The 26,337-nt window shown below is 36.9% G+C and overlaps 1 protein-coding gene across 1 annotated transcript; it reads left to right on the top strand.

Moving 5' to 3' along the window:
* Positions 1–7,625: 7,625 nt before the first annotated feature.
* LOC131949394 (BUD13 homolog) lies at positions 7,626–26,126 on the top strand. The gene is made up of 7 exons (XM_059311264.1): positions 7,626–7,968; positions 13,759–13,940; positions 15,844–16,660; positions 20,633–20,792; positions 21,299–21,453; positions 24,400–24,599; positions 25,811–26,126. The coding sequence occupies exons 1-7, from the start codon at positions 7,850–7,852 to the stop codon at positions 25,984–25,986; spliced, it is 1,809 nt and encodes a 602-aa protein (XP_059167247.1). The 5' UTR covers positions 7,626–7,849; the 3' UTR covers positions 25,987–26,126.
* Positions 26,127–26,337: the final 211 nt, after the last annotated feature.

Genomic DNA, 26,337 nt, shown 5'->3' with positions numbered 1-26,337 from the left:
CTTCCCAGGAGATACACCAACGTAATTTTCTTATCGGTTTACCTTTGTCACACACTATTAACTTGTAAGAGGGACCACCGACGAATTCAGAAATATTTTCATCTCACAAAGTTACTTCCCACTTTTAAGTATAAAACACTACATTTTTTTTCTTGTGTTAGTGAGCTCTCTTTCTAAATATTTGTCAAGGTATCCAATAGATACTAAAGTGACCCACGCTTTTCTTTATAGTTATTTAAATAGTAGTGCACAATTTATTTTGTACTTTTTAGTGAACTATTACAAAAAAGATAGATATTAAAACGTTTTTTATGAATTTTTTACAAGCTGTTATTTAACTTGCTTCCTCTGTCGTCAGTCGTCAGTCTGTCTGTCTTGATCAAAACGCCCGAGCAAAAATTAGGCACTTCTAACTGAAAGATTCGGTTCATAGTTGGTACGTGGGTCAAGACATGAATACAATGTAATATGTCATTAAATTGGACTTAATTGGATGCCTAATTAATTTTTTAATCAATGAATTAGTATTTGTCTAAATTAGTAGGTTGTCTCATCAAACTATTCCGCACTATTAGACACGCGTTATCACGTTCATTAGGTGCGCAATAGTTTTTATCCACATTGTAAATTTTTAAAATTTAAAGTACTGAAAAAAAAAATCATAAAAAACGTTTTAATATCAAGCTTTTATGTAAGCCCGAAGTGCGGCCAAAGCATTGGCCGGCTCTATTGGCCAAAAGCCCGAAGAACTTGGCACTAAGAGCGTATTTCGTACATTGGCCGGCCAATGCACGCACTGGCCGGGATGTCCAGGCCAATGTTCTATCTCGGCTAAGTTGTGATCGCGTTTTCACTATTCTGTGTGCGATTTCATTGTGAGTAACGTATTGTTTGTTTAGCATTCTATTTGCAAGGCGACATGGACCTAAAAGGCCGTCAGACCATGAGACAGACATAGCAGATGGCTGTCAAAAGACAAAATGTAAATCCTTCTGACAGCCTCCTCCATGATGACGAGGTGAGACAATCATCAAAGAACAAAATCAAAGACAGTCGGAAAACCAAGGCATAGCCAAAGCCAATGTTCAGTCGAACGTGCCAACCAAGATGTTCAAAACATGATGATGACATGGATGCAAGCAAATGAATCAGCTCATCGGGCTTAGAGTCTCCAATTCATTTAATTTATGAAAAATCGTTCTTTTTATCAAGGCATCCAACAATCGCCATACGAAACCTTGTTTGGATGCAAAGCAAAAATGATACTTAACACTTCAAATCTACCAAGAGAGGCTCTTGATAATTTAGCTACTGAGGACGATTTTGAGAAGATTGAACAAGAAATGGAGGTTGCCATAAATGCAACGACATCCTCAGCTAACACATCTGCTACCGTGGCGCAACGTCCAGACCAGTTGCGTGACAATAATATGGACAATAGATGTGTAGTTTGTGAAAAATATTGTAGTGCAGCCCATTCTTGTGGATCCTGTTGCAACGATGTCCATGCAATATGCGGAATAGCCAATAAAGCAGACGAAGGTTACGGAGGGGAAATCACCTGCAGATTATGTCACAATAATCAAGAAATCATGGACAACAGGTCAGTATCTCATACTAGCTGGTAAACTCAAGGTGCCAAGGGGCTAAAAAAAATCAGATACAAATTTTAAACAAGCTGAAGTGGGAGATAATGTTCGCATCTGTATACCAGATGTTGACAGAAGTCGCGGTGATCCCCGAAGCGTCATTGCAGTTGTCATGAGCGTCGAGGGCGCTTTGTACAAGCTAGGAAAGGAACATGGTGTTCTAAAACAACTATATGCTAGAAGTGAGTTTTCAATTCTTCACGAAAAACTGCTCTCATTGTCGTCCGTTGGCACTGAGGAAAAATCACTACGAACCATCGCATCTTCACAATCACTGACCGCCGGCCAAGGCTACACTCGCTGCAATTGCATAACCAAGTGCACAACAAATCGCTGCAAGTGTAAAAATAACAAGCTACTATGTAATTCTAAATGCCATAAAAGTTCAACTTGTTGTAACTAGTGATAATATTGATTGAGACTATAGTACAATCAGGGGCGTAGCGAGGGGGGCGGGGGGTACGGACCGCACCGGGTGACACCATTTATGGGGGGGTGACACCAAGGCAAAAAATAGCAAAATATATAGATAGAGAAAAACTTGAGGGGGGGTGGAAATCGAAAGTTTGAGGGGTGGTGCAAATCGAAAACTTGAAGGGGGGAGGGTGTGCAAATGGAAAGTTTGATGGGAGGGGTGCAATTCGAAAAATTGAGAGGGGGTGCAAATCGAAAACTTGAGGGGGGGGGGGGGGTTGCAAATCAAAAACTTGAAAGTTTGTCCCCGGGAATGGTCGCTACGCCACCGGGGGGTGACACCATTAAGTGCCGCACCGGGTGACACCCGACCTCGCTACGCCACTGAGTACAATAACATAATTTTAATGTTTCTGTCATTTACTTTAATTAATAATCAATAAAGACTTATTTTCGTGATCCTTACGGTATGAAAAAAATCCTAAATCTGCTCATGATCTTCTAATTTGAACTTTGGCCAGTCCACCATTGCTAGTCCGCGGACTGGCCGGCCAAAGGCCGAAATCAAGTTAAGTTTCGGACTTTGACCGGTCAATGAGAGGCACTATTGGCCAATGCGCGCATTGGCCGACTTCGGGCTTTGACCGTAACACACACACACACACACATATATATATATATATATATATATATATATATATATATATATATATATATATATATATATATATATATATATATATATATATATATATATATATATACATACATATTATAATATGGTGGTCCGAAAAAAAATTGCGGGGGGGGGGGGGGCGTTTTAGTAAGTTTTGCCTAGGGCGCTAATTGACCTGGCGTCGGCACTGCTGTTATGTAATATTGTAGTAAAAATGAGAAATAAATGATTTTTTAAAAATATTATAATAAATTACTAGGCCTATTAAAAAAAACAACTAAAAATAAAAGCATGGGTCGCTTCTTGAATACTAGATGCTGTAGCTTTTTTGTGTCTTTTTTTTTCCTGCGACTTTTTTACGTTCACCAGTTTTTAGATAGCTGTTCTAAACATACATATGCATTAATATACAATTATACATATGAACTGATTCAGAAATAGATTTAAATAAAATAAAAAATTTATTTACAGAGGGGTCCATAAGTTGCCTGCCCATGCCACTACTAATGTCGATTAAACTTGAAGTTAAAACTTTAATTTATTACAATCGACTTTATTTATATTTTACCAGTCAAATCAACAATGGTTTACAATAAATAATGTTTAAGAAAGTCAACAAACATTACCGGATAGTTTCTGACGGTATAGATCTAGATCAGTGTTTCTTCCAGACTTTTTTCTCCGGGGGTGCACTTGAAATGTTCGGGGAGGGAGGCGGACATTGTCAAAATTATATATTTTCTATATAAATTCCATTTCGTTCCGGGGGGGGGGGGGGGGAGGTAGATTTTCTGGAGAGATGCCTGGAAGAAACTCCGATCTAGATCTACTTGAATAGATCTAGATCTACTAACCTACAATCAGTCAGTCACGTCTTCTTGGAATCCGCCGAAGTACTGTAAACCATACTTATTTGGCGCTATCTTTTATTTTTAATACACAACGTATAGGCCTAAAATTTGGATATATTGATATTTATTGCATGTTAAATAGTAGATCGTATATTAAATACTGTTTTACTAATCATTTTATATTGCAAATTATTTTTTTAAGTGCCACTGGTCCTGGATATAGATCTAAAGTAGATCGAGCCTAGCTAGTAGCTAGGCCTATCTGATTCTTTTTTGGTTGTTGGGAAATTGCGAGACGCGAAAAGCGAAATGGCGAGGCGGGAAAATGCGAGAAGATAATGCGAGACATACCTGTGGAATCCAACTCCCTGTCTGGCTGCCACGATGTGGTAACAGTTACCGACGGCCGAACATGAACATGTTTCCCTTGGGAAAAGGGTGACCACCCAGGGGTCTGTTGACCTTTTAATGGTGGACACACCAAGTTTAGTATTTAAACTTATCAGTTCATTGTCAAGCACGAATTGTGCCCTTTTGGCAACAGTTGAACAAACAGGCAAACAGTCCTTCCCTATGGGTGCAGTTACTAAGGCTGCTTCTTGATGTAAGTTCTCTCGAATTCTTTCAACAATGTCATCGGGGTTAACTGCAGGCGGAATGGCGGTATGCTCCTCCCTATACAGATGAACAAGATCATCCTTAAGAAGCCAATTTCTCATGAGCCTTCGTCCTCTGTAAGTTTCTGTGACGTAGAACTGTCCAAGCCTGAAGAGGCTCAAGACCATAGCGTCAACAGGCGCTTCCTCCAAGTTATGAATTCTTTTAAGTACAGCATTAAACGATTCACTTTGGTTCGCTGAGATTTCGGAAAGGCCATAATCTGCTAAGACCCAAGAGCCCACTTTGTTCATTGATGGGTGAACATTTTTGCTGAAATACTCTGTAAAATGTAAGCTCCATCTGGAAATAAGAGATATGAAGTTATCCTTGTATTCTTCTTCACTTGTTGCCTGCAGAAGGGATCTTACAGTGTCAATATAATATGCCATTTCATCAGATGACTGTACCCCATGGGACCTAAGCCATCGCTTGCAGTCGTGCAGTACATGGTTCTATAACAGTTAAATGTATATTATTGTATGTTGCGAGTGTGTGTATTAAAAAGGCGAGATAAAATATAAAATATAGTGTGGGTGTGCGCATGCGCGAAAGGATAGCGCGCGAACAACATGGCGATGTCTGGAGGTGAATGCGATGCTCTTTTGAACCAATAAAGTTATGGAAATTACAGGAACAAGGGTTGATTTTGTTTTTGAGTGTGTGCCATGTAATAGGTAGGAGAAAAGCCTGTGACAGGTTCCAACACATAAAACGCTGCAGATTTGGAAAACTGCCCTGGGTCGCATCAATTATAGTTTTTTCATGGTCTGTGACTATAATTACTTGCTTAGACTTAGAGGTATTCAGCTCTGGGCAAACAGACTTGATGTGTTGCCAAAAAAATTCATGAGTCTTTGTTGTTTTCCTTTCATGAATCATGAAGGCAAGTGGTATAACTGGTTCATTCGTGAATTCCGTTTCACGAAACAAAAGCACTGAGACGTAAAAATCCCCTAGGCAGAATGTCGTGTCATAAGACAACTGTTCGTTTTCTTTAAAATGTCCCGAAATATTTGAATGGTCTCATCCATCCACATTACAAGAGTTAGGTCTGGGTGGGACGTGATGTGACGAACGAAATTGGTATCCAAGGCAATTTCATGCAAATTACACAAGGCATCCCTTGATAGTCTAAATTTTTTGCTACTTGCCTTCAATGCACAACGGACTTGCTCTTGATCACGAGGGACTGATGTAGAACTTGACGGGTTTCCTTCCTCTACCAGCGTTTGATAGACCTTACGAGCTGTTCCACTACCCCAGCTTTCTTTGATTTTGTTCAGAACGCCAGGTTGTGTTCTAACATAATTTTTGGTCGATTTGCTGGCATTGCCATGTGCAAAGTCCCTAGCCACTGTTTCGTCGCCACCTTGTCTCCATCTAGAACTATCGGCTATCCAGTCATCTGACAATTACAAGAAATTTATAAGTTTGATACGACAAATAGGTAAGGTAATTTGATACACGGGTGTGTGAAATGGGGGAGGGGGGTTCTATTTAAAGTGGACATAGAAATGCTTACATGTAATAAACTAGCTTTCTACATATATAAGTGTTCTTGTGAAAATAAACCACGGAAACGTAAGAAGTATAAAGAAAGCACCCCTCCTCCCTCACAATACACACAGCATGCCTTAAAAATGTTAATGATTATGCTTGACGTCGCTAATGGACGAGCCTTTAATATAAAAAAAATAGCGCCTGATGTAAACGTTTAAAACAATTATTTTTCTACATTGCTGCATTACTGTACAGCATGACTGCAAATCAAATCTGTATTGGTTAATAGTTATTGGGCGGAAATGCGGGGGTGGGGGTTGTTATAAATTTCTTTTTTGGACGTCATGAATGAATGTTGTCTGGGATTTAATACATAGATTGCTCACCTTTGTTTTTATCTTCTGTCCACGTATAAATATAGGTGGTTCCACTTGGAGGTCTATGTCTTACCAAGAATTCAACAGGTAATGAGTTAAATAAGGGGTCACCCATAAATGACTTCACACTCGTAGGGGGGAGGGTTTGTCCGTAATTTTGTGACGATGTGTGATGAGCGGGGAGGGGGAGGGGTTCAGATGTTGCGACGTCACATTTTTGCATTATAAAAAAGCAATGTTAGAAAACGAATTTTAGACGTTATTTCGCGTTTTAGATAGCTGTTTTAATTAATTGTAATAGTTTAGACAAGATTTTGGAAAAATATCGATGTTTAAAAAAAATTCAACTGGAATTTTGAGGGGGGGGGGGGTTGTAGGTTGAGAAGTGACGTCATTTTAGGGGGGGTCTGGCTTTTTGTGACGACGTGTGACGGAGGGGAGGGGGGAGGTAAAAATCGTCCCAAAAAAGCGTGACGTCATTTATGGATTACCCCTAACTCTTCCATTTTTCTGAAGAAAAAGATTAACGAAGTTACTGATGGTAATTTATATCTGTGCTAACACAGAACACGAATATGAACAGAATGAAAAAAAAAAGTGCGTCTGTAGATAATCTGAATAAAGTCCGCTATCGACAAAACTACCATTTAATAGCTAAAAGGGGTCATCCACAAATGACGTCACGCTTTTTTGACGATATTTACCCCCCCCCCCCCTCCCCCACACATCGTCACGAAAATCCAGACCCCCCCCCCCCCAATAAAATGACGTCACACCTCAGCCTACAACCCCCCTCAAAATTGCAGTTGAATTTTTTTTTAACATCGATATTTTCCCCAAATCTTGTCTAATTTCTGTCAAAATAGAGTATTTTAATAAATTCCTATTACAATTTATTAAAACAGTTTTCTAAAAAGCGAAATACCGTCTAAAATTCTTTTTCTAACATTTTTCTAATTCTTGTGCTTATATTTATATGGTAAAATAGCTAGAAAAAAAAACGTAGGCGGCGGCTATAATACAAAATTTCTATGCAACAATACAAAATATGTTTGCGGCGGCAGTGGATTCGGGCACGGTGATCTTCAAAGACGGTAAAGCAGGCGGCCTCGGCGTTCCACACAAAAGAAAGAAGTTGATCTATCGGGCGGTTTCGAACATGGTCGACACAAAAGAGGGGGGGGGGGGAGTTAAAAAATCATCAGTATGTCTAGCGACGGAAAAATCGGAAGTTTTAACAATGTAAACGAAACGTCTTTGAAGTCTGCACCAAATACCACTGTAAATCGGGTGCGGTAAATTTTTCGCAGAAATCTTTGCATCTTAACACCACCCAGCGTAAATATCGGGTTGTGGAAATATGCGAGACTAAAAGTTACGTGACCGACCATTTTCGCGCCCTTCTCGCATTTTCCCGCCTCGCCATTTCGCTTTTCGCGTCTCGCAATTTCCCAACACCCTTCTTTTTTAAAGAAAACTACGTTTAGGCGCTAGATCTAGAATCTACCTTATTTCCGCTGTGCTGTTGTTTTTAATTTCTAGAGTCCAGATTTAAATTTGTAGATTGAATCTAGATATCTAGAAAATCTAGATCTAGTCCTATCTAGATCTGATCTAAAAATATAGATCTAGGCTATCTATAGAATAAATATTTGAGATCCAGTCTACAGTTTCGTCTAGATCTAGAATCTAGACTAGATTCTAGACTAGATCTAGATCTAGATGTCTTCACCAGGCATGAGTAAGGCAGATTATCTAAAACGTTATTTGTCAAATGATGAATTGCCAAAAGAAGAAAAGAAAAAGAAAAGAAGAAAAATCAAAACACCTAAAGAGTCTAAGTGAGGATTCAAAATAACAATTAAAATAACTGATCCTAAATCAGATTTAGATCTAGATATTCTAGATCTAGATTCTAGATAGATCTTCTAGTAGTACTACTACTACTAGATCTAGTATAACTAGATCTAGATCTAGTAACTAAACTAGACTAGTTTGACTAGTAGCCGTAGGCTAAATCTAGATTCTAGATCTAGTCCATAAAATTAATAAAATGCATAAAACTTCATAGTTTTCGTAGCTAGACTCTAGAATCGAATCTAGATCTAGATTCTAGCAGACAGAAGTAGGTAATCTATCGTTTTGGGCTATTAATGTACGAAAACGTTACCTCATTGTCAAGGCTGTAATAGAAGTATATTGTGATATGTTTGTGTCAAATATTATAGATAAATGAATAATAAACCTAAATCAATGGCTAAACATATCAATATAGGCCCGAAATTAACTTTAAACAGCAGTGTCTGCAAGCAAGATTTGCTATATAAACAGCAGCCATTTGTAAAATAGAGTGACTTCCGCCTGAATCTTGCGCTATAAGTCTATAAAAATAAAACTTTAACAAGATGGCTGCTATAGTAAATGAGCATGGTTGCATCTGTTGGAAACATCGCTGGTGTTCATTTATTACTGAAAAGTTTTAATTCAATTGTTTAGAAACAGGTACATAAATGAAACAAGGAAACATTTTTGTATTTTTCAAAACATAAATCCTCCTCAAAATGTGAAATAATTATTAAAATGTAAGGTGTCACCTGTTTTTCACATTACTAGTCGCGGGCTATTTTACGTACCTAAAACGATAGATTACCCAGAAGTATGATGATAGATCTAGATCACGGGTTCCCAACCTGGGGGTCGTGACCCCCCGGGGGTCGCGAAGGTCTTTCTCGGGGGTCGCCAACTGGTATACTAAACCTTATTAATTTGAAATAAAACATAAATATTTAGAAGAATTTTTGAAATTCGGCTTTACTAACATCACTGGAAATGTAATAGAGAAGAAACAAAGCGCACTGTACAAAGTTGTTCTCATTCACGAATCTATGAAATCTTCAAAACTAAAATGTCATTTGAGACGAGTCATTCGGAACACACCAAAAAATATATGGAGTTCTTTCATTGATAAGAAGCTAGTTGCAAACGCCAGAGACTTGATCGAACAGGAAGTTTTCACCAGCTTTAGTGCAAGCATCAAATGAAATCGCGATAGAAAATGCCAAGCAAAAAAAAAAAAAAAAAAAACAATTGGAGAAAATCTCGTCAGACGCTGCATGTACGTAAATGTTAAATAACACATTTTTATTGAAATTAAGCTTTCACCATTGTTTGCTTTTTAAGTTGAGTTCGTGTTCGCATTTGCTGGTCTGTGTCTATATTCATGCGGATGATAGCAAAGATAAAAGAGTTGCTCTTTTGTGAAGATAGCATGGAGAAAATAAATATCTTTTTTGAAACAGGATGATTAAATTGGGTAAGAACGGCTGTGGGGGTTTGTACGGATGGTGCACCATCTATGTTTAGCTCAAAATCGGGCTTTCAGAAAACAAAAGATTTAGCTCCCTAACCACTGCCCTAACCAATTGACATCAAGAGTCCATAGCTAGTATAAGTCGTAAATTATATAAAATCTGGAGCCTTCAAAGAACTGAGCAAAAACATTAATATAGATCACGAGGTTCTTCTCTTCTACACTACAGTACGCTGGCTGTCAAACGAAATGTTGTAAATTGTGTTTTTGAATTGAAATCTGAAATCAAATCTGAAAACAAGACTTTTTGGTATACTTAAAACGACATAGAGTGGTTGGAGAGAGTATCAAACCTAGCAGATATGTTCGAACATCAAGATAAGCTTAACCTGAAGCTTCAGGGAAAATGAACGAATATTATAACTTTCCATGATAATCTCTGGGCATTTTTATCAAAGCTGCAAAATCGGTAAAGAAAACAAATCTTGGAAATATTGTAAATTTGAGAAACTCTGCGGTGTGGTAGATGAATCTGATTGTGAGATAATTAAAATTTTGAGAGAAGCTATTTCTGGGCATCTTGAATCTCTTGAAAATGAACTGTATCGCTATTTCTCTGAGTTGAAAAAAGAAGAATATGCATTTACGCATTACCCATTCTCTTCTTCCCTTGATGTTGCCAGCATTCCCGATGAATTACAAGATGAATTCTTTGATTTGCAGAATGATTCCGTGTAAGATGAAAAACTGCAGACACAATTTTGGTGTAGTATGCACCATTCATACCCAAACGTAAAATTGATTGACTTTTCGAGAATATATTTTCAACACTGTTCTTCGATTAAAAACAAAATTAAGATAATTACAATGACATAGGTTGGCGTTAGCAAATTTTAAAAAAAATTAAAAACTTAACCACGAAGGTTTAGTGAATAGTATGCAATTTTACTCATGCTATTAAAACAGTTATCAAGAGTAGTTCATATTGAAAGTCTACTAGAAAATCTTATTTTAGTGCTTATTAATTTCCATACTAATTTCGGCTTTTTAATTCTATGGGGGTCGCGGGTCACTTAATTTTTATAAAAGGGGGTCGCCACTCGAAAAAGGTTGGGGACCACTGATCTAGATATATTGATCTAGTAGTTATTGATGGACCATATAGGCCTAATTAAATTTTATTAAATAGGCCCTATAGGAATTTAGGCCTATGTCATATATTTATTATATTATTATAGTATTTTATATATATATATAGGTCTAGGCATATATAATAAATCGTTGGTAATCTATCGTTTTGGGTACGTAAAATCGCCCGCGGCTAGTAACGTACGAAAAAATTACCTCATTGTCAAGGCTTTAATAGAAGTATATTGTGATATATTTGTGTCAAATATTATAGATAAATGAATAATAAACCTAAATCAATAGCTAAATATATCAATATAGGCAAGAAATAAACTTTAAACAGCAGTGTTTGGGAGCAGGATTTCCTATATAAACAGCAGCCATTTGTAAAATAGAGTTGCCTTCCCCTGAATCTCACACTATAAGTTAACAAAGAAAGAACTTAAACAAGATGGCTGCTATAGTAAATGAGCATGGTTGCATCTGTTGGAAATATCGCTAGTATTCATTTATTATTGAAAAGTTTTAATTCAATTGTTTAAAAACAGGTAGGCCTACATAAATGAAACAAGGAAACATTTTTGTATTTTTCAAAACATAAATCCTCCTCAAAATGTGAAATAATTATTAAAATGTAAGGAGTCGCCTGTTTTTCACATTACTAGTCGCGGGCGATTTTACGTACCTAAAACCAAAGATTACCAAATAGTTAAAATAGGCCTATAGATCTATGTAGTTGGCCTATCTCAATATCTTGCTCTAGTAGGGCCTATTATTATTATTTTTAATTTATTTAGACTTCTTGAATTATTGTAGAAAGAAAACTTTCCACTAGATCTGGCTAGTAGCTAGATATATCTATTACTAGAGTTCACTACTAAAAGTCTAGATCGAGATTTAGGCCTAGACATAGAATGATACCCTGCGACCACCCTCTTGTTTTTCGCTCAATATAAAAATTGTTTGGATGTTCTAAATGTAACAACCACTATCTGCTGCACGCATGTCCATTTCTAAACACATCCTGGTGTCAAATTCTTTTATTTTCTCCTTCTTGAAGACAAGTTTAATTAAAAACTTTTTAAGTTTCGAGGTACCATGGTGTATATATTATATAAAGGAGAACAGATTTTTACTGCAAAATGTATATTCAATCGTCGCTGTTTATAAACCTCTAAACCAGACATTGTTTGATGATTTTGTTGATAGACAAAACGTCTTCAAAGCTTCTTCAATTTTAAAGTTGTTTTGCATCTAGATCTGGCGTATTTTTTAAAATTGTGTATTTGACAACCTTGACAGTAAAATTAAGTTACCACTCCTAGATTCTTAGATCTTAGGTTTTAATTATGTTTAATTCATCTGATCTATTATAAGTAGCTGTATAAAGACTGCATCTATCATTAAAATTGTTTTATGGACCAGTTCTAGTTATACATTCTATTAATTACCAATTCTAATGAAATTGTATATGGCCCTAATGGTTGACCTATACTATTTGAATTAGGTCACGGACAGTCGTAGCTTTTAATTAATGTTTAAAGTACTAAACAGTTATAATTAGCCATGTAAATGCTGCAACTATAATAAAAATTGGTTTACAGACATATTTGACTAATGTTTCATATATATTTAACTGTTATATTTTTCATCCTCATAGTTTTTATGATGATGATGATATAGACCTTTTTCTCTGCAGGCTACGTATCATTGATGATGATATAGACCTTTTTCTCTGCAGGCTATGTACCACTAGGCATGCTGCCCAGCTTCGCTTAGGCTTTCGAAAACATTGAGAATTTGAATGCTTAATTAATTTGCCCGAGGGTCGGTCTACGACCTCAAGAGTTATGAAGAGGTTCCTCCTTGGACATTTGTTTTTCGATTTATATAAGGCGCCGGTCAGTCGAAGTCAGTTTTGACCCCCTCATCGTAGACTTTTCGGCCAACCGGCCCCCGTGTTCTGTCGCCCCAAGGCAAGATCCTGCCAAATTTGAAGCGCCTGCGGCGCCGGGAAGTGCCCTATCGGACACCCGACAACTTTGCTTTATATATTATAGAGATTAGCAAATTGCACAGATAAATAAAAATTTCAATAAAGTAATTAAGGCCTGAAATACTTTAGTATAGAAATGTATTGTTTGAATAGATTCTAGATCTAGGTAGGGTCTACATCTGTGTAAGTCTAGTTTTTCCGTAGATCTAGATCTAGATGATCTCATTCATGACTAAAGTCGCATTTAGAGTTTCTTTCAGGCAACTCTACTTGGGAGGATGATCTAGATCTAGAATCCTAATAGAATTTTTTTTTAAGTTAAGTACACTATCATCTCCGCTATATAGGCACCTTATAAAACATGGAGAATCAAAGACGTATTTTAAAATCTTACGCGAATATGCCTATTCTTTCAAATTAATTTTTTTTTATCCCAAATTAGCCAGTTCCAAACAAAGATTTTGTATAAAATAATTATGTCTTGAAATAGTTTAGTCCTAATATAGAAATTTATTTTTGGAATAGATTCTAGAGAAGTTAGAGTCTAAATCTAGATCTTAGCGTCTACATCTCGATCTAGTTATTGCATAGATTTGTAGATTTAGATCTAGTCTAGATCTAGAATCTCTAGATCTAGAATCCAAATAAATAAAATCAATTTTATGAGTTTAGGCCGGAAAAATTGTATTGTGTACATTTCATAGTGTACGTAGATCTAAATCAAATTTGAATGAAATAGTTCATTTCTTTTTATTCTAAACACGGCATATGACGTCATTAGTTAATGTATAAACATTAGTGACGTCACAGTTTTAAGCGTTGTTGTTCACAACCATATATCCTTTTCCGGTTGCATAAATAATACTGTTTCTCTACATTCGAATACACCTTTATTTTATATTTTTCTTCTTTAAATAAAATTGTGGTTATACATTTAAAACATCTAACATATTATTTTCAACAAAAGTCCGTAAAAAGTTCTCGATATATCGCTGTAGATTCTGATGTGATGTCCGGCGAAAATATTTTGCGGACAGACAGAGAGAGAGAGAAGTGCGAACGTGGCCCATTATAGATTTAGATTGATGATGATATAGACCTTTTTCTCTGCAGGCTATGTACCATTGATGATGATATAGACCTTTTTCTCTGCAGGCTATGTACCATTGATGATGATATAGACCTTTTTCTCTGCAGGCTGCGTATCATTGATGATGATATTGATCTAAAAGAGCTGCGGGTCAACCAAGCCAGTGAGGAGCTGTTTGATGATGCTCCAACAGTTGCTGATGTGGTGGATGAGAGACCAAAACATGTGCAGTTGCTGGAGCAGTACAGAAAAAACTCCCGCTGGAAGGTTTTAGGGGAGGATGATGAAGGTAGGCTAATGCTAGCCAGTTCTAATGCTTCCAAGTGTATTTCTGTTCAACCAGTTACTAAATCCTACAGCACAAAGCTTTGCTTTCTATGAAAAGTTTTTTGTAATTTGATATCATCTGGTGAGGTCTTCAGCTCCTCCAACCAGGGTCATTGTTGTACTTACAACTCTACAGATTTGAGCATGGGAAAGATGATATATAATATTAGCTGTTGCTGTTTTATAATCAGTGCCTTTAATAATTAATTTCATTAGTATCATGGGAGGAGTCAGCATTTGAGATAGACTAGAAAATGTCCATAGATTTAATAACGTCATCAATACACATCCTTTGGGGAATTTGAGTTTCTAAGTTTATTGTGCAATAGGAAAAGGGGATTCAAGAAATGTGGTTCTAGGGGAAAAAGAAAATGTTGGTTTTAAGATGTTATTTTATGGGTTGGGAATGGGTAGATGCATTTTTAGATGATAAAGGGGGAAGTTGATAAAAATGGACGAATGCCATTTCTGGATAACCGCTTTCACACATAATTTTTAAAATGTTACACAATGGTACAATGCACTTTAGTACAATTAGTTTCTGTTGTGATAAAGGTTGTTACTTGTTGATATCTGAGCACTGACTCATCTATATATATAATTCTCTTCATGGAGACCATAGAAAACACCTCGCAGCATAGCTACCACCATCATCCCCAACTGTCAGGTGAGCTGTGGTTCACCCCGAACGTTTACAATAGTAGAGCCGGTTAGAATACGTGATGGCTATTAGGGGCAGATAATTTAGTTTTTAGACGATTTGAAACTAAGGAGAGATAATAAGTTCTGCTTGATCTTTTTATTGTCGTCTGTAAACGGCTGCTTTCACTGGGGGGGGGGGGGGGGGCAGGGGGGGTATTGTCAAATTCACAAATTATGAACTGTTGATAAGTAGAAAATAAAACAACTAGATAGCGGCGTATGCTACGTCACTGGTCAGCTTGTTTAATATAATTCTCATTACAGATGGCACTGACTGATTTAATAAAATTCTCATTACAGATGGCACTGACTGATTTAGTATATTTCTCATTACAGATGGCATGGCTGATTTAATCAAATTCTCATTACAGATGGCACTGACTGATTTAGTATATTTCTCATTACAGATGGCACTGACTGATTTAGTATATTTCTCATTACAGATGGCACTGACTGATTTAATAAAATTCTCATTACAGATGGCACTGACTGATTTAGTATATTTCTCATTACAGATGGCACTGACTGATTTAATAAAATTCTCATTACAGATGGCACTGACTGATTTAGTATATTTCTCATTACAGATGGCACTGACTGATTTAATAAAATTCTCATTACAGATGGCACTGACTGATTTAGTATATTTCTCATTACAGATGGCACTGACTGATTTAATAAAATTCTCATTACAGATGGCACTGACTGATTTAGTATATTTCTCATTACAGATGGCACTGACTGATTTAATAAAATTCTCATTACAGATGGCACTGACTGATTTAGTATATTTCTCATTACAGATGGCACTGACTGATTTAATAAAATTCTCATTACAGATGGCACTGACTGATTTAGTATATTTCTCATTACAGATGGCACTGACTGATTTAATAAAATTCTCATTACAGATGGCACTGACTGATTTAGTATATTTCTCATTACAGATGGCACTGACTGATTTAATAAAATTCTCATTACAGATGGCACTGACTGATTTAATAAAATTCTCATTACAGATGGCACTGACTGATTTAATAAAATTCTCATTACAGATGGCACTGACTGATATAATAAAATTCTCATTACAGATGGCACTGACTGATTGAATAAAATTCTCATTACAGATGGCACTGACTGATTGAATAAAATTCTCATTACAGATGGCACTTCAGCCTTGGACTACGGGGTGATTGCTACCAGAGCTAGCCATCATGACAGTGATAGAGATGTTACTTCATCAGTTGGTGGCAAATCAAAAGAGAATTCAAGGTCAAAACTGCTAGAAAAACGTAGTGGTGTCCAGAATGAAACAAAGAGACATAACCCAGACCAATCACCCATCAGACATATGATTGATTCCCCCATCAATAAAAGAGTCAGAAATTCTACAGACCAATTGTCACCTCGTAATCATAGCAACAGGCATGACTCTGGTTCAGACAATTCGCCACCTCGTAACCATAGCAACAGGCATGACTCTGGCTCAGACAATTCGCCACCTCGTAACCATAGCAACAGGCATGACTCTGGTTCAGACTACTCGCCACCTCGTAACCATAGCAACAGGCATGACTCTGGTTCAGACAATTCGCCACCTCGTAACCATAGCAACAGGCATGACTCTGGTTCAGACAATTCGCCACCTCGTAACCATAGCAAAAGATATGAATCCAGGGGTATGAGAAAGATGGTGTCATCAGCAAGTGTTGACCATGGTGGATCCCCCCCAGCTAGAGCATTACTGTCTGGTGGCTTACACAGACCCTTGTCTGACTCCTCCCCTCCAGGCAGGGACCAGAGCAATATTCCCAGCAAGTCCGGCATCAATGGTCATCTGTCTGATCCACACACACCACAGAACTTGAACCCATCTGAAAAGAAAAGCAATTCATCAGAATCTGACCTTTCCCCTCCCAGGTTGGGCAAAAGATCATCCCCACCCTACAAGAGGACAAGTCCTGATCAGTCTCCACCCAGGTACTTTCATGTCATGTGCCAACATTACTGTCACATTTTGTGTCACATTTTGTGTCAATTGTGTCACACTTTGTCATTTGTGTCATTCTTTGTGTCATTTGTGTGTCATACTTTGTGTCACACTTTGTGTCACACTTTGTGTCATTTGTGTCACACTTTGTGTCACACTTTGTGTCATTTGTATCACACTTTGTGTCATTTGTATCACACTTTGTGTCATTTGTCACACACTTTGTGTCATTTGTCTCACACTTTGTGTCATTTGTGTCACACTGTGTCATTTGTGTCACACTTTGTGTCATTTTAGGTCACATTCTTTCACAGATGTTGTAAACATTTCCTGTTGCTTCTCTCTCACAGATGTAAACATTTCCTGTTGCTACTCTCTCACAGATGTAAACATTTCCTGTTGCTACTCTCTCACAGATGTTGTAAACATTTCCTGTTGCTACTCTCTCACAGATGTAAACATTTCCTGTTGCTACTCTCTCACAGATGTAAACATTTCCTGTTGCTACTCTCGCACAGATGTTGTAAACATATCCTGTTGCTACTCTCTCACAGATGTTGTAAACATTTCCTGTTGCTACTCTCTCACAGATGTAAACATTTCCTGTTGCTACTCTCTCACAGATGTTGTAAACATTTCCTGTTGCTACTCTCTCACAGATGTAAACATTTCCTGTTGCTACTCTCTCACAGATGTAAACATTTCCTGTTGCTACTCTCTCACAGATGTTGTAAACATTTCCTGTTGCTACTCTCTCACAGATGTAAACATTTCCTGTTGCTTCTCTCTCACAGATGTAAACATTTCCTGTTGCTACTCTTTCACAGATGTAAACATTTCCTGTTGCTACTCTCTCACAGATGTAAACATTTCCTGTTGCTACTCTCTCACAGATGTAAAAATTTCCTGTTGCTACTTTCTCACAGATGTAAACATTACCTATTGCTACTCTCTCACAGATGTAAACATTTCCTGTTGCTACTCTCTCACAGATGTAAACATTTCCTGTTGCTACTCTCTCACAGATGTAAACATTTCCTGTTGCTACTCTCTCAAAGATGTTGTAAACATTTCCTGTTGCTACTCTCTCACAGATGTAAACATTTCCTGTTGCTTCTCTCTCACAGATGTAAACATTTCCTGTTGCTACTCTTTCACAGATGTTAACATTTCCTGTTGCTACTCTCTCACAGATGTAAACATTTCCTGTTGCTACTCTCTCACAGATGTTGTAAACATTTCCTGTTGCTACTCTCTCACAGATGTTGTAAACATTTCCTGTTGCTACTCTCTCACAGATGTTGTAAACATTTCCTGTTGCTACTCTCTCACAGATGTAAACATTTCCTGTTGCTACTCTCTCACAGATGTAAACATTTCCTGTTGCTACTCTCTCACAGATGTAAACATTTCCTGTTGCTACTCTCTCACAGATGTAAACATTTCCTGTTGCTACTCTCTCACAGATGTTGTAAACATTTCCTGTTGCTACTCTCTCACAGATGTAAACATTTCCTGTTGCTACTCTCTCACAGATGTTGTAAACATTTCCTGTTGCTACTCTCTCACAGATGTAAACATTTCCTGTTGCTACTCTCTCAAAGATGTTGTAAACATTTCCTGTTGCTACTCTCTCACAGATGTAAACATTTCCTGTTGCTACTCTCTCACAGATGTAAACATTTCCTGTTGCTACTCTCTCACAGATGTAAACATTTCCTGTTGCTACTCTCTCACAGATGTAAACATTTCCTGTTGCTACTCTCTCACAGATGTTGTAAACATTTCCTGTTGCTACTCTCTCACAGATGTAAACATTTCCTGTTGCTACTCTCTCAAAGATGTTGTAAACATTTCCTGTTGCTACTCTCTCACAGATGTTGTAAACATTTCCTGTTGCTACTCTCTCACAGATGTTGTAAACATTTCCTGTTGCTACTCTCTCACAGATGTAAACATTTCCTGTTGCTACTCTCTCACAGATGTTGTAAACATTTCCTGTTGCTACTCTCTCACAGATGTTGTAAACATTTCCTGTTGCTACTCTCTCACAGATGTTGTAAACATTTCCTGTTGCTACTCTCTCACAGATGTTGTAAACATTTCCTGTTGCTACTCTCTCACAGATGTAAACATTTCCTGTTGCTACTCTCTCACAGATGTTGTAAACATTTCCTGTTGCTACTCTCTCACAGATGTTGTAAACATTTCCTGTTGCTACTCTCTCACAGATGTAAACATTTCCTGTTGCTACTCTCTCACAGATGTAAACATTTCCTGTTGCTACTCTCTCACAGATGTAAACATTTCCTGTTGCTACTCTCTCACAGATGTTGTAAACATTTCCTGTTGCTACTCTCTCACAGATGTTGTAAACATTTCCTGTTGCTACTCTCTCACAGATGTAAACATTTCCTGTTGCTACTCTCTCACAGATGTTGTAAACATTTCCTGTTGCTACTCTCTCACAGATGTTGTAAACATTTCCTGTTGCTACTCTCTCACAGATGTAAACATTTCCTGTTGCTAGTCTCTCACAGATGTTGTAAACATTTCCTGTTGCTACTCTCTCACAGATGTTGTAAACATTTCCTGTTGCTACTCTCTCACAGATGTAAACATTTCCTGTTGCTACTCTCTCACAGATGTTGTAAACATTTCCTGTTGCTACTCTCTCACAGATGTAAACATTTCCTGTTGCTACTCTCTCAAAGATGTTGTAAACATTTCCTGTTGCTACTCTCTCACAGATGTAAACATTTCCTGTTGCTACTCTCTCACAGATGTAAACATTTCCTGTTGCTACTCTCTCACAGATGTAAACATTTCCTGTTGCTACTCTCTCACAGATGTAAACATTTCCTGTTGCTACTCTCTCACAGATGTTGTAAACATTTCCTGTTGCTACTCTCTCACAGATGTAAACATTTCCTGTTGCTACTCTCTCAAAGATGTTGTAAACATTTCCTGTTGCTACTCTCTCACAGATGTTGTAAACATTTCCTGTTGCTACTCTCTCACAGATGTTGTAAACATTTCCTGTTGCTACTCTCTCACAGATGTAAACATTTCCTGTTGCTACTCTCTCACAGATGTTGTAAACATTTCCTGTTGCTACTCTCTCACAGATGTTGTAAACATTTCCTGTTGCTACTCTCTCACAGATGTTGTAAACATTTCCTGTTGCTACTCTCTCACAGATGTAAACATTTCCTGTTGCTAGTCTCTCACAGATGTTGTAAACATTTCCTGTTGCTACTCTCTCACAGATGTTGTAAACATTTCCTGTTGCTACTCTCTCACAGATGTTGTAAACATTTCCTGTTGCTACTCTCTCACAGATGTTGTAAACATTTCCTGTTGCTACTCTCTCACAGATGTAAACATTTCCTGTTGCTACTCTCTCACAGATGTTGTAAACATTTCCTGTTGCTACTCTCTCACAGATGTTGTAAACATTTCCTGTTGCTACTCTCTCACAGATGTAAACATTTCCTGTTGCTACTCTCTCGCAGATGTTGTAAACATTTCCTGTTGCTACTCTCTCACAGATGTTGTAAACATTTCCTGTTGCTACTCTCTCACAGATGTTGTAAACATTTCCTGTTGCTACTCTCTCACAGATGTAAACATTTCCTGTTGCTACTCTCTCACAGATGTAAACATTTCCTGTTGCTACTCTCTCACAGATGTAAACATTTCCTGTTGCTACTCTCTCACAGATGTAAACATTTCCTGTTGCTACTCTCTCACAGATGTTGTAAACATTTCCTGTTGCTACTCTCTCACAGATGTTTCACCTTATGGTTGGGACTGTCTTCAGATGAAATCATGTTGTTTAGTATGTTGCTCAGAAGGGGTAGGGGAGGGAGGTGGGAATGTCCAAGAGCCTTATTTCACATACTTGACTGAAGCAAACATTGTAAATGTTCTTTTTGTGTCATTTGAACTCCAACTTTCAGGAAAAAACGTGCTATGTTGATTTCACCCTGTGAGAGAGATGGAGAAAGTAAAAAAGCTAAAAAGACTTTAGGCGGAGCCAAAGCTGGCTTATCAACTGCTCAAGAAATGAAAGATGAAACACAAAAACTCAGGGAGAAGGAAAATAAATCATTTCAGATGGTCAGTCATTTCTTTAATTTTTGTTGTAACATTTGTTGTTTGTTCTAATGTCTTAATGTCATTTGTTTGTTTGTGTTTGTTTGTTCTAATGTCTTAATGTCATTTGTTTGTTTGTTCTAATGTCTTAATGTCATTTGCTTGTTTGTGTTTGTTTGTTCTAATGTCTTAATGTCATTTGTTTGTTTGTACTTGTTTGTTCTAATGTCTTAATGTCATTTGTTTGTTTGTTCTAATGTCTTAATGTCATTTGTTTGTTTGTTCTAATGTCTTAATGTCATTTGTTTGTTTGTTCTAATGTCTTAATGTCATTTGTTTGTTTGTTCTAATGTCTTAATGTCATTTGTTTGTTTGTTCTAATGTCTTAATGTCATTTGTTTGTTTGATCTAATGTCTTAATGTCATTTGTTTGTTTGTTCTAATGTCTTAATGTCATTTGTTTGTTTGTTCTAATGTTTTAATGTCATTTGTTTGTTTGTTCTAATGTCATGTTTTTTTTTTTACACCAGATTGGGTCTGAGTTGCTGGGTAAAAACTCTAAGACTGTATTCAGAGACAAAGAGACAGGCAGAAGAAGAAACCTCAAAGAGGAGGAGGAGAGAAAGCAGGAGGAGGAGAAGAGAAAAGAGGAGACAAATAAAAAATATCAACGATGGGGAAAAGGGTGTGTTATTTTTTATTTTATTTTTAAATCAATGAGTAGCTACTATCTTTACTTGAACCTTAAATCAATGAGTAGCTACTATCTTCACTTGAACCTTAAATCAATGAGTAGCTACTATCTTCACTTGAACCTTAAATCAATGAGTAGCTACTATCTTCACTTGAACCTTAAATCAATGAGTAGCTACTATCTTTACTTGAACCTTAAATCAATGAGTAGCTACTATCTTTACTTAAACCTTAAATCAATGAGTAGCTACTATCTTTACTTGAACCTTAAATCAATGTGTAGCTACTATCTTTACTTGAACCTTAAATCAATGAGTAGCTACTATCTTTACTTTAACCATAAATCAATCAGTAGCTACTATCTTTACTTGAACCTTAAATCAATCAGTAGCTACTATCTTTACTTGAACCTTAAATCAATGAGTAGCTACTATCTTCACTTGAACCTTAAATCAATGAGTAGCTACTATCTTTACTTGAACCTTAAATCAATGAGTAGCTACTATCTTTACTTGAACCTTAAATCAATGAGTAGCTACTATCTTCACTTGAACCTTAAATCAATGAGTAGCTACTATCTTTACTTGAACCTTAAATCAATGAGTAGCTACTATCTTTACTTGAACCTTAAATCAATGAGTAGCTACTATCTTTACTTGAACCTTAAATCAATGAGTAGCTACTATCTTTACTTGAACCTTAAATCAATGAGTAGCTACTATCTTCACTTGAACCTTAAATCAATGAGTAGCTACTATCTTTACTTGAACCTTAAATCAATGAGTAGCTACTATCTTTACTTGAACCTTAAATCAATGAGTAGCTACTATCTTTACTTGAACCTTAAATCAATGTGTAGCTACTATCTTTACTTGAACCTTAAATCAATGAGTAGCTACTATCTTCACTTGAACCTTAAATCAATGAGTAGCTACTATCTTTACTTGAACCTTAAATCAATGAGTAGCTACTATCTTCACTTGAACCTTAAATCAATGAGTAGCTACTATCTTTACATGAATCTTAAATCAATGAGTAGCTACTATCTTCACTTGAACCTTAAATCAATGAATAGCTACTATCTTCACTTGAACCTTAAATCATTGAGTAGCTACTATCTTCACTTGAACCTTAAATCAATGAGTAGCTACTATCTTCACTTGAACCTTAAATCAATGAATAGCTACTATCTTCACTTGAACCTTAAATCAATGAGTAGCTACTATCTACACTTGAACCTTAAATCAATGAGTAGCTACTATCTTCACTTGAACCTTAAATCAATGAGTAGCTACTATCTTCACTTGAACCTTATATCAATGAGTAGCTACTATCTTTACTTGAACCTTAAATCAATGAGTAGCTACTATCTTCACTTGAACCTTAAATCAATGAGTAGCTGCTATCTTTACTTGAACCTTAAATCAATGAGTAGCTACTATCTTCACTTGAACCTTAAATCAATGAGTAGCTACTATCTTTACTTGAACCTTAAATGAATGAGTAGCTACTATCTTCACTTGAACCTTAAATCAATGAGTAGCTACTATCTTCACTTGAACCTTAAATCAATGAGTAGCTACTATCTTTACTTGAACCTTAAATCAATGAGTAGCTACTATCTTTACTTGAACCTTAAATCAATGAGTAGCTACTATCTTCACTTGAACCTTAAATCAATGAGTAGCTGCTATCTTTACTTGAACCTTAAATCAATGAGTAGCTACTATCTTCACTTGAACCTTAAATCAATGAGTAGCTACTATCTTTACTTGAACCTTAAATGAATGAGTAGCTACTATCTTCACTTGAACCTTAAATCAATGAGTAGCTACTATCTTCACTTGAACCTTAAATCAATGAGTAGCTACTATCTTTACTTGAACCTTAAATCAATGAGTAGCTACTATCTTCACTTGAACCTTAAATCAATGAGTAGCTACTATCTTCACTTGAACCTTAAATCAATGAGTAGCTACTATCTTCACTTGAACCTTAAATCAATCAGTAGCTACTATCTTCACTTGAACCTTAAATCAATCAGTAGCTACTATCTTCACTTGAACCTTAAATCAATCAGTAGCTACTATCTTCACTTGAACCTTAAATCAATGAGTAGCTACTATCTTCAATTGAACCTTAAATCAATGAGTAGCTACTATCTTCACTTGATTGACTTGGCTTGATCCCTTTTACCCCTTGTGGAGAATAGGGTCTCAACCTTAATCTTTTATGTTGTCTGGTCCCAAACTGTTCACTTATGCAGCCTCCCAAGACACCCCTGCTGTCTTCAGTTCTAGACTCCGCCTCCAGGCCTGTTTTTTGCCTACCCTAGGGGTTTGACTCAAGCACCTTAATATGGAATTTCTTGAGACACATTTGAGTTAACCTTTCACAGTGTGTGCCCCACCCTTTCTCCTTATTTGCACTGTCATGGGTGTCTGTCTTGTTCCTCTCCATGGGTCTGTATTAGAAACTTGACCTGCCACCTTAATTTCAGAATCTGGTTTCAATTATAAGTTACAATGTAGTTTAAACCTTAGTGTATCATTTGTCACAATGAAGTTTAAACCCAAGTGTATCATTTGTCACAATGAAGTTTAAACCCAAGTGTATCATTTGTCACAATGAAGTTTAAACCCAAGTGTATCATTTGTCACAATGAAGTTTAAACCCAAGTGTGTGTATCATTTGTCACAATGAAGTTTAAACCCAAGTGTATCATTTGTCACAATGAAGTTTAAACCCAAGTGTATCATTTGTCACAATGAAGTTTAAACCCAAGTGTATCATTTGTCACAATGAAGTTTAAACCCAAGTGTATCATTGGTCACAATGAAGTTTAAACCCAAGTGTGTGTATCATTGGTCACAATGAAGTTTAAATCCAAGTGTATCATTGGTCACAATGAAGTTTAAACCCTACTCTACTTATCCAGTGTCAAGCAGCAAGCAGATAGGGAAGCCAGGCTTGAAGATGATCTCCATGAAGCCTCTAAGCCGCTGGCCCGCTATGCTGATGATAAGGACCTGGACAAGATGTTAAGAGAGGAAGAGAGGGCAGATGACCCCATGTTGGCCTACATTCAAAGTCAAAAGAAGAAGGTGGAGGACAAATGTGAAAAAAGCAAAAGAAATGGTAAGCAATTCTTCCTCTTTTTCCTGACCTTGTAAGCTTTTCTTCCTCTTATTCCTGACCTTGTAAGCATTTCCTCCTCTTATTTCTGACCTTGTAAGCATTTCTTCCTTTTATTCCTGATCTTGTAAGCATTTCTTCCTCTTATTTCTGACCTTGTAAGCATTTCTTCCACTTATTCCTCACCTTATAAGCATTTCTTTCTCTTATTCCTGACCTTGTATGCATTTCTTCCTCTTATTCCTAACCTTGTAAGCATTTCTTCCACTTATTTTTGTCCTTGTAAGCATTTCTTTCTCTTCTTTCTTATCTTGTAAGCATTTCCATGACCTCCCCTGTTAGCCATGTTATTAGTGTCATCCTGTTAGCCATGTTATTAGTGTCATCCTGTTAGCCATGTTATTAGTGTCATCCTGTTAGCCATGTTACTGGTGTCACCCTGTTAGCCATGTTATTAGTGTCATCCTGTTAGCCATGTTATTAGTGTCATCCTGTTAGCCATGTTATTAGTGTCATCCTGTTAGCCATGTTATTAGTGTCACCCTGTTAGCCATGTTATTAGTGTCATCCTGTTAGCCATGTTATTAGTGTCATCCTGTTAGCCATGTTATTAGTGTCATCCTGTTAGCCATGTTATTAGTGTCATCCTGTTAGCCATGTTATTAATGTCATCCTGTTAGCCATGTTATTAGTGTCATCCTGTTAGCCATGTTATTAGTGTCATCCTGTTAGCCATGTTATTAGTGTCACCCTGTTAGCCATGTCACTGGTGACAGGACAAATGATCTCATACAAAATATCCCAGACAACTTTTCTAATGGACAAAACATATCAGGACAAAATATCTCACAATATGTCTTGGAATCATTTGTCATGGGATCATTTGTCATGGGATCATTTGTCATGGGATCATTTGTCATGGGATCATTTGTCATGGGATCATTTGTCTTGGGATCATTTGTCTTGGGATCATTTGTCATGGGATCATTTGTCTTGGGATCATTTGTCATGGGATCAATTGTCATGGGATCATTTGTCATGGGATCATTTGTCTTGGGATCATTTGTCATGGGATCATTTGTCATGGGATCATTTGTCATGGGATCATTTGTCTTGGGACCATTTGTCTTGGGATCATTTGTCATGGGATCATTTGTCTTGGGATCATTTGTCATGGGACCATGTCACCTTATCTTGTCACCTTGGGTCTACAGAGCTACCCAGATACAAAGGGCCTGCACCGCCACCAAACCGCTACAACATCCCCCCAGGGTACAGGTGGGATGGTGTTAACCGCTCCAATGGCTTTGAAAACAAAATATTTGCCAGCCTGGCCAACAAGAAGGCCACTCAAGAGTTGGCCTACAAGTGGAGTACAGAGGATATGTAAAGATATCTGCTTGTAATAAGAAATTTCTTTTAAACATTGAATACAATCTGTTTTACAACTTTTTATTTAGTAAAGATTATTCAATTCTTTTTATTTTATAGTAATTTGTAAAGAAATAAAGTGGTCCCTTGATATATGAGTGCTCAGATGTAGAGATTTTTTTAAGAGCAAAATTTGAGCTACGAGTAACCGGATTAGCAAGTTTAACAGTTTGTGGGAAAGAAACATCTGCGAAAGTGCAACTGATTTTGCATCTGATTGTGCAACTGATTGTGCATCTGATTGTGCAACTGATTGTGCATCTGAGCTATTTAATGACACCTGCGTTCTAGGACTGGTTGACTTGAAGTG

The sequence above is a fragment of the Physella acuta genome, unplaced genomic scaffold (genome assembly GCF_028476545.2).
Source record: "Physella acuta isolate Inbredline_101_S28 unplaced genomic scaffold, ASM2847654v3 ptg000693l, whole genome shotgun sequence".
Classification (NCBI taxonomy): Eukaryota; Metazoa; Mollusca; class Gastropoda; family Physidae; genus Physella; species Physella acuta.
This window is presented reverse-complemented; position numbering and strand designations above follow the sequence as displayed.